This window comes from Borostomias antarcticus (assembly GCF_949987555.1).
Source record: "Borostomias antarcticus genome assembly, chromosome: 24".
Classification (NCBI taxonomy): Eukaryota; Metazoa; Chordata; class Actinopteri; order Stomiiformes; family Stomiidae; genus Borostomias; species Borostomias antarcticus.
In genome coordinates, this window is record NC_140257.1 from 15,595,737 (window position 1) to 15,604,292 (window position 8,556).

General features: G+C 52.9%; 1 protein-coding gene across 1 annotated transcript in view; it reads left to right on the forward strand.

Annotated features, from left to right (window-relative positions):
* Nucleotides 1-8,556, forward strand: part of ptch2 (patched 2) — a gene marked incomplete at its 3' end in the record, with an annotated part of 30,235 nt that overhangs the window by 13,501 nt on the left and 8,178 nt on the right. Inside the window, exons 4-11 of the mRNA XM_084458317.1 lie at nucleotides 284-353; nucleotides 543-634; nucleotides 3,585-3,780; nucleotides 3,942-4,063; nucleotides 4,937-5,084; nucleotides 6,034-6,165; nucleotides 6,534-6,689; nucleotides 7,057-7,149. Coding sequence (XP_084314443.1) covers nucleotides 284-353; nucleotides 543-634; nucleotides 3,585-3,780; nucleotides 3,942-4,063; nucleotides 4,937-5,084; nucleotides 6,034-6,165; nucleotides 6,534-6,689; nucleotides 7,057-7,149 — 1,009 coding nt within the window. The remainder of the gene's footprint in view (nucleotides 1-283; nucleotides 354-542; nucleotides 635-3,584; nucleotides 3,781-3,941; nucleotides 4,064-4,936; nucleotides 5,085-6,033; nucleotides 6,166-6,533; nucleotides 6,690-7,056; nucleotides 7,150-8,556) is intronic.

Genomic DNA, 8,556 nt, shown 5'->3' on the forward strand with positions numbered 1-8,556 from the left:
ACTGACATGTATCGAGGTATGTTAGCTAACATGCTACTACTGACATGTATCGAGGTATGTTAGCTAACATGCTACTACTGACATGTATCGAGGTATGTTAGCTAACATGCTACTACTGACATGTATCGAGGTATGTTAGCTAACATGCTACTACTGACATGTATCGAGGTATGTTAGCTAACGTTACTACTGACATCTATCGAGGTATGTTAGCTAACATGTTACTAAATGTATCTAGATATATGTTAGCTAACATTCTTTCTTTGCGTTTTTCTTTCCTCAGATCATGGGATCTTAACAAGATCTGCTACAAATCAGGAGTCCCCATCATCGAAAACGTCATGATTGAAAGGGTGAGCTAAAACCACGCTTTCTCTCTGTGTATTCGGCCGTGTGTCACCATACCTGACTTCCTCATGTTCTAGCTTGTTGTCACATTATGAAGAAGTGTGTGTGTGTAGCCGTGGGAATTAATTCATTTGACAGTCTGATTGGCTACTGATAATAACGGTTTGATTGACTGTTGATAATCATCCTTCCAGATGATCGACAAGCTGTTCCCGTGCATGATCGTCACCCCCCTCGACTGCTTCTGGGAGGGGGCCAAGCTCCAGGGGGGGTCCGCCTACTTACCGTAAGTTCCCTGTTCCTTGCTCCTGGGTTGGGTTTATACTCGTCAGCTTCTGGGTTGAGAACCGTGTTAGAGGAACATTAGGGGGCCTTTCACAGAGAGCTTGGCCCAGCGATCTGCCTCATACCTGGGGTTCGGCAGGCGCCGGGTCCTGGGTCTCTGCTGACCCCCTGCTCCTCCTTCACCCTCCGTCCGTCGTAGTCCTTCCTACCCCCACCGTCTCCGTACCCAGGATGCTGGTCTAGTCCTGGTCAGATACAGTGGAGCGGGTCATAGGCTCAGTAATGTGTACACACGCCAGCCCACAGGTCCAGCAGCTGTTAGGACACCAGCTTCAGTCATCATCTATGCTTATCCTGTCATCACACAGCGCAGTAAGGGGAGATCACACCCACACACACACACACACACACCCCACACACACACACACCCCCCACACACACACACCTCCAAATCCCAGAATCCCCTCCACCCCCCAGCCCCAGGCATGAGGGAAACCCTGTTAGAAATGGGCCAGGGAGAGAGAGAGAGAGAGAGAGGGGGGGGGGAGGATGAGGAGGTGGCTGCTACGGGGTGGGTTGGTAAGAGGGGGAGTCGGGGGACAGCAGAGCCTTTGGGTCAGACAATGGTAAGCATTCTTTCAGTTTACGAGTGAGTGTCCATCAGTGCGGGGCCCCGGAGGGTGGGGGGGCGTGGGGGGGGTGGGGGGCGTGCTTTGTCAGGAGGGCCGGCAACACAGTGCATTCTCATGGTAATCTCTCCTCTCAGGCTCCGGGGCTGTAAGTTGTCCAACAAATAAAATAGGCAGTATTGAAGCTTCTCGCTGGCCCAAAGGGAGTTACAAGAAATTAACAGTGCGGTTTGGGGCATCTGAGCCCCCTTATTTCCCAGAGAAATTGACTCACGAACAAAAAGCGATATTTTAACGTGCTGCTGGTCTTTTTTTGGTCGCTTTTAAGAAAAACAATTGTATAGTTTTTTCTTTTCTTTTCTTGGTTTGTTTGTAAAAAAAAAAGAAAAAGAAAAAAAGAGTTGATTGCGTCTCCAAGCTGGAGGGAGATGAAACGAGAGAGCAGAGAGGAGAACCCTGGTCTTTGATGATCGCCATCCCTCTAAATCACAGAAAGTGTTGAAATACTCTCTCTGGAATCCTGTTGTTATTTATCGACCCCCCCACCCGCCCCCCCCTCCCCTCTGTTGTCTGAGCTGAAGGGAACTGGGGGTGGTCACCGAGGTTTCGGTACCCCAGACGCCTTCCACTTCAGTTCAGCCCGGCCTTTCAACGCAGAAAGAGGGAGAGAGAGAGAGAGAGAGAGAGGCAGAGAGGCAGAGAGAGCGGAAAAAAAAAAAACCCTGAGAGAACAAAGACCAGCAATCTATGGAAAAACAAAAGGGCCCAGGCTGGTTCACTCAAGCAAAAATAGCTGATAAAGGAGGCTCTCTTTGCGAGGCCGAGTAAAGGACGGCTGGTATGTGGGAATGAGAGAGGAGAGGTCGGGATTCTTCATGGATTTTCTCTTTCTCTCACCGCGTCTCTTTCTCTCTCTCTTAACAACTAAATCCTAAATTATTGGTGCTATGTGTGCTATTGACACATTTGTTTTAGTGCAGTTTTGTAAAAAAAAAATCTACAAAGGTCTGCAAGTAGTTTTTACGATCCCCCTGATAACTGATGACAGGAAAGACAGAAAGGGTGCTAAAATGGCATCTGTGGTTTCGTTGTTCATCAAACTCAGGCCCAGAGAACATGCTGGTCCACTGTGCAGGGGCCATGTCTGGTGGTGTGGTGCATTCTGGGTAATGCAGTAGGTCATATCGACGTCAGGAGGGCAGTCCTGCAAAGCACATAATGTTTCCTCTCCACAAGCACACTGGGCTAGCTAGCCATTAGCCGGGACCTAGCACTGCACCCAGTCCACCCTCTCCAGCTCTGAGCTGTCACCAGACACCAGAGCTTTATACCTCAGGCCACATAATTGCCCGCTCTTTGGGGCAAATTATAATTTTAGCCCGGGGAGGAGGAGGAGGGTTTCTGAGACAGGCCGCAGCGAAAAGCCTCAGGATTAGAGCCTTTGAAAGCTCTCTGTGAACATCACACCAGTGAACAGCGTGAGAGGCAATCAGGCCGGCCTCCCCAGCCCCTCCGGCACACACAACCTGCCCTCCCAGAGCCTTCCCTGGCCCACCAAACAGCCCCAGACCCTGCCCCTCTCCACAGCCCCGGCCTCGAACCCCGCCCCGGCCCCAGATTCGGCCATCCTTGCCTTATCAAGACGTCTGGGGGCCAGGAGTAATCGTTATGACTGGACGGACAGAGTTAGGAAGCGGGAGTGAGTGGCCTCTCACCACGTGGCTCTGGCGGGGTATTGTGGCTCCGTGTAACAGGATAATGAACGCTACTTTATGTGGAATCTGCTGCTAGCTTGCTAGCTAGCTACTAGCGTCACCAGAGGGAAGAGACTGGGCCCAGCAAGCGTCATCTGAGGCTAGCTAGCTGCTAGCATTACCAGAGGGAAGAGACTGGGCCCAGTCAGTGTTATCTGCGGCTAGCTAGCTGCTAGCATTACCAGAGGGAAGAGACTGAGCCCAGTCAGTGTCATCTGCGGCTAGCTAGCTGCTAGCATTAACAGAGTGAATGGGCTATGAAACCGAGCCCAGACAGTATTACCTGCAGCTAGCTAGCTGTTAGCATGAGTAATATGAATCAGAATCAGATTACTCATGCTAGCAGCTGAGTAAGGATAACAAGCCGAGCCCAGACAGCATTAGGAAGGGAGGGAGAGAAAGATTGATTAATGGAGGAAGGGAGGTTTGACAAAGAGGGTTAAGAATGGTGCTATTCCTGCACTAGGAGGAGAGGCCCGGAGAAATGCTACATTTAGTTACCAAACCACCTGAGTTGCGCCCTGGAGCTAACGGCTAACTTGTCCTTGTTTGTTGTTCGTTCTTCCAGGGGCATGCCGGACATCCAGTGGATGAACCTGGACCCGGTGAAGCTGATGGAGGAGCTGAGCCAGTTCACGTCGCTGGAGGGCTTCAGGGAGATGCTGGACAAGGCCCAGGTGGGACACGCCTACATGAACCGGCCCTGTCTCGACCCCACCGACCCCGACTGCCCCCTCAGCGCGCCCAACAAAGACCTGGGAGAGGTAAGGGCTGGAGTTACACACACACATGTGTACACAGACACGTACACATACGTACACACACACACACACACACACACACACACACACACACACACAACCCTCCACCTCCTAGTGTATTTTTGTGCCTGGGTTGTAAAAGCAGCATCTCTCCCCCCTGGCAGACCCCAGACATAGCCGGCCGACTCCAAGGCGGTTGTCACGGCTTCTCCAGGAAGTTCATGCACTGGCAGGAAGAACTCATCCTGGGAGGCAGGGTCAAGAACACCCAGGATGCACTGCAAAGGTGAGGAGGGGGGAAGGTGGGGGGGGGCAGGGTGCTGGGTGGGAGGGTATGCGAGGAATCCCGAGTGTGACTCCTAAGAATCCGACACGTCAAGAATGCGCGAGCCGTGGAGCGCGGGGTTCGGTTTCCCGCCGGATCAACCAATTAAACATGACGGACGGACGCCTTAAAGGGCCGGGAGACTCGTTGTTTGTGAACGGGACAAAAGTTCTCTGCTTTAGACACAAGAGGACAACGGCGTTCAAAAAACGTCATCTGAACGTACGGAAAAAAATTATAAAGTATTCAGGCTTGATGTTTTGAGGTCGAATGTGAACCCAGAGCAGCCGGTATGAGCAGGATGTGAGAGCTGAGTCAGAGCCCAGACAGGAGATCCCAGCTACGGCCGATCTGGGAGGAGAGAGAGGGGAATACACACACACACACACACACACACACACACACACTATGGCCATCACTCCTCCAACGCTACAAACAAACAAGCTACGGTGCTGCGTGAGTCATGACCATCCCATTCACATATTTAATACTACAACTCACCACGTTGGTGCCAAGATGCTTAGGAGCCATCTGGGTTTTCACTTGCCCCCCCCCCCCCACACACACTCATGCACACACACAGAACCAGGGTGTGGGTCCGTGCTCTCCGAACCAGCGAGCCAACAGCTGCCGTCTCAAACCCCTGCTCTCCACTCACAACCTTCGATTGCCTTCGGATTTATATCCCAAAAGACCCGTCTGCGCATCTCCTGTGTTGAGGAATTTAACCGTCTCTCTCTCTCTCTCAGCTGTGTCCTGATCTAACATGGCTGTGTGTTTCTGTGTGTGTGTGTGTGTGTGTGTGTGTGTGTGTGTGTGTGTGTGTGTGCGCAGTGCCGAGGCCCTCCAGACCATGTTCCTCCTGATGAGCCCCAAGCAGCTCTACGAGCACTTCAAGGACGACTACGAGATCCACGACATCAACTGGAACGAGGACAAGGCCACCGCCATCCTGGAGTCCTGGCAGAGGAAGTTCGTGGAGGTACGACGCACACACACACACACACACACACACACACACACACACACACACAGAGGACAGGGGGGCCAGCCATCCCACGTCCAGGGCTAGTTTGTGCTCTGGGTCTCCGGGCCGAGCCGGGCCGAGCCGAGCCGGGCCGGGCCGGACGGTCATCTGCCTGAATTCCATCAATCCTCAGCTGCCTAGTAAACGAGGCCGCCGACCCCCTGTCTCCCTTCCCGCCAGCCCTAGCCCCCCCCACCCACCCCCCCCCTCACGGGGCACAGCCCAGGACCACCGATGAGACCGCCTGTTATAGGAACAAGCTGTTTTTGTGATAGCTGACACCCACCAGCGGGGGGGTTGGGGGGCGATGTTGGAGAGGTCATACCTCCAGCAATGCCTGCTCACAGGAGAGAGGTGGAGGTATGGAGGTGTGGGTGGGGGGGGGGGGGGGGGGGGGGGGTTGACTGTAACGACAGCGTGGAGCAGGGGGTGTAGAGTTCCCCCCCAGGTTGTCCTCCATTCGTGGTGTGCTGATGGAAGAGCTCGCCGGCCCATGTGATCTCATTGGATCCCCCGTGACCCTCGACCCCTGGCATCTGTGGTCATTATTTCTCGCTTGTCAGCCTTCATAGGGGCGCGGGGGCCGACTCGTTTTGACTGTCGGGAGGCCAAAAATACAGGATGCCGGTGTGCGCGTGCGTGCGTGTGTGTGCGTGCGTGTGTGTGTGTGTGCGTGTGTGGAATGCAGTGTTTGTATTGACTGTCAAGGGCGCTGACTTGAAGAGTTACCTTGATTCACCCCCCCCAGGGCGCGGCCCGCCTAGTTGACCTCCCGCCCGCAATAAACAACCACATGAAAGAAACACTACGTGCATCGCTTTACCGGTCACGGCGCCCGCGCTCATTTGTGTGTCTCTCTCTCTCTCTCTCTCTCTTTCTCTCTCTCTCGCGCTGTTTGTCCCAGATGGTCCACCATAGCATCCCCCAGAACTCCAGCTCCAGCATCCACGCCTTCTCCACCACCACCCTCAACGACATCATGAAGTCCTTCTCCGACGTCAGTGTGATCAGGGTGGCTGGAGGCTATCTGCTCATGGTAAGAACCAGTACCTCAGCTAGAACCTAGTACCTAGTACCTACAGAGTATCTAGTACCTAGTTCCTTTTACCTAGTACACAGTACCTAGTACCTACTGAGTATCTAGTAGCTAGCACCTAGTGCCTATCTCCTAGCAGCTAGTGCCTAGTTCCTAGTACCTAGTACCTAGTATCTAGTACCTAGTATCTAGTACCTAGCGCCTAGGACCTAGTATCTAGCACCCAGTACCTACCTCGTACCTAATACTTAGTCGTAGACCTACAACATGTTCCAACAGAGGCACCTCTCTCATCTCCTCTCTCGTCTCCTCTCTCATCTCCTCTCTCGTCTCCTCTCTCGTCTCCTCTCTCGTCTCCTCTCCGCTAGCTGGCCTACGCCTGCGTGACCATGCTGCGCTGGGACTGTGCCAAGTCCCAGGGGGCCGTGGGGCTGGCGGGCGTCTTCCTGGTGGCGCTGTCGGTGGCCGCCGGACTGGGGCTGTGCTCCATGCTGGGCCTGTCTTTCAACGCCGCCACCACACAGGTAGGGCACACACACACATACACACACACACACACACACACACACCTGGACTAAATTACTCCCTACAACCCCACTACGCTTTACTACACAACAGACCACAGACTGTAGTGCTCCAGTCTTCCAGGACAAATAGGACCTCCTCACTGTGAAAGGGCTGGAGATGACAGATTGTGTGTGTGTGTGTGTGTGTGTGTGTGTGTGTGTGTGTGTGTGTGTGTGTGTGTGTGTGTGTGTGTGTGTGTGTGTGTGTGTGTGTGTGTGTGTGTGTGTGTGTGTGTGTGTGTGTGTGTGTGTGTGTGTGTGTGTGTGTGTGTGTGTGTGTGTGTGTGTGTGTGTGTGTGTGTGCGTGCGTGTGTGTGTGTCTCAGGTTCTGCCTTTCCTGGCATTGGGCATCGGTGTTGATGACATGTTCCTGTTGGCCCACTCCTTCACCGAGTCTGGCACCAACATCCCCTTCAAGGTAGGGCTACTCTACTCTACTCTACTCTACTCTACTCTACTCTACTCTGCTCTACTCTACTCTACTCTACTCTACTCTACTCTACTCTACTCTACTCTGCTCTGCTCTGCTCTACTCTACTCTACTCTGCTCTACTCTGCTCTACTCTACTCTACTCTACTCTACTCTACTCTGCTCTACTCTACTCTACTCTGCTCTGATCTGCTCTACTCTACTCTGCTCTGCTCTACTCTGCTCTGCTCTGCTCTGCTCTGCTCTACTCTACTCTACTCTGCTCTACTCTACTCTACTCTGCTCTGCTCTGCTCTACTCTGCTCTGCTCTACTCTACTCTACTCTACTCTACTCTACTCTACTCTGCTCTACTCTACTCTGCTCTGCTCTGCTCTGCTCTGCTCTACTCTGCTCTGCTCTGCTCTACTCTACTCTACTCTACTCTGCTCTGCTCTACTCTGCTCTACTCTACTCTACTCTACTCTACTTTACTCTGCTCTACTCTACTCTACTCTACTCTACTCTACTCTACTCTACTCTACTCTACTCTACTTTACTTTACTCTACTCTACTCTACTCTACTCTGCTCTGCTCTACTCTGCTCTGCTCTGCTCTGCTCTACTCTACTCTACTCTACTCTGTCTACTCTGCTCTACTCTACTCTGCTCTGCTCTACTCTGCTCTGCTCTACTCTGCTCTACTCTACTCTGTCTACTCTACTCTGTCTACTCTACTCTACTATACTCTACTCTGCTCTACTCTACTCTACTCTACTTGACACTTTTTTATACTACTTAATGATTGTACTCTGCTTGAGTTGTATTCTCCACTCTACTGTGTTCTGACCGGTTCCTGGCTGGGTTCTACTGTGTTCTGACCAGTTCCTGGCTGGGTTCTACTGTGTTCTGACCCGGTTCCTGGCTGGGTTCTACTGTGTTCTGACCGGTTCCTGGCTGGGTTCTACTATGTTCTGACCCGGTTCCTGGCTGGGTTCTACTGTGTTCTGACCGGTTCCTGGCTGGGTTCTACTGTGTTCTGACCCGGTTCCTGGCTGGGTTCTACTGTGTTCTGACCGGTTCCTGGCTGGGTTCTACTCTGTTCTGACCGGTTCCTGGCTGGGTTCTACTGTGTTCTGACCCGGTTCCTGGCTGGGTTCTACTGTGTTCTGACCCTGTTCCTGTCTGGGTTCTACTGTGTTCTGACCGGTTCCTGGCTGGGTTCTACTGTGTTCTGACCAGTTCCTGGCTGGGTTCTACTGTGTTCTGACCCGGTTCCTGGCTGGGTTCTACTGTGTTCTGACCGGTTCCTGGCTGGGTTCTACTATGTTCTGACCCGGTTCCTGGCTGGTTCTACTGTGTTCTGACCGGTTCCTGGCTGGGTTCTACTGTGTTCTGACCGGTTCCTGGCTGGGGGT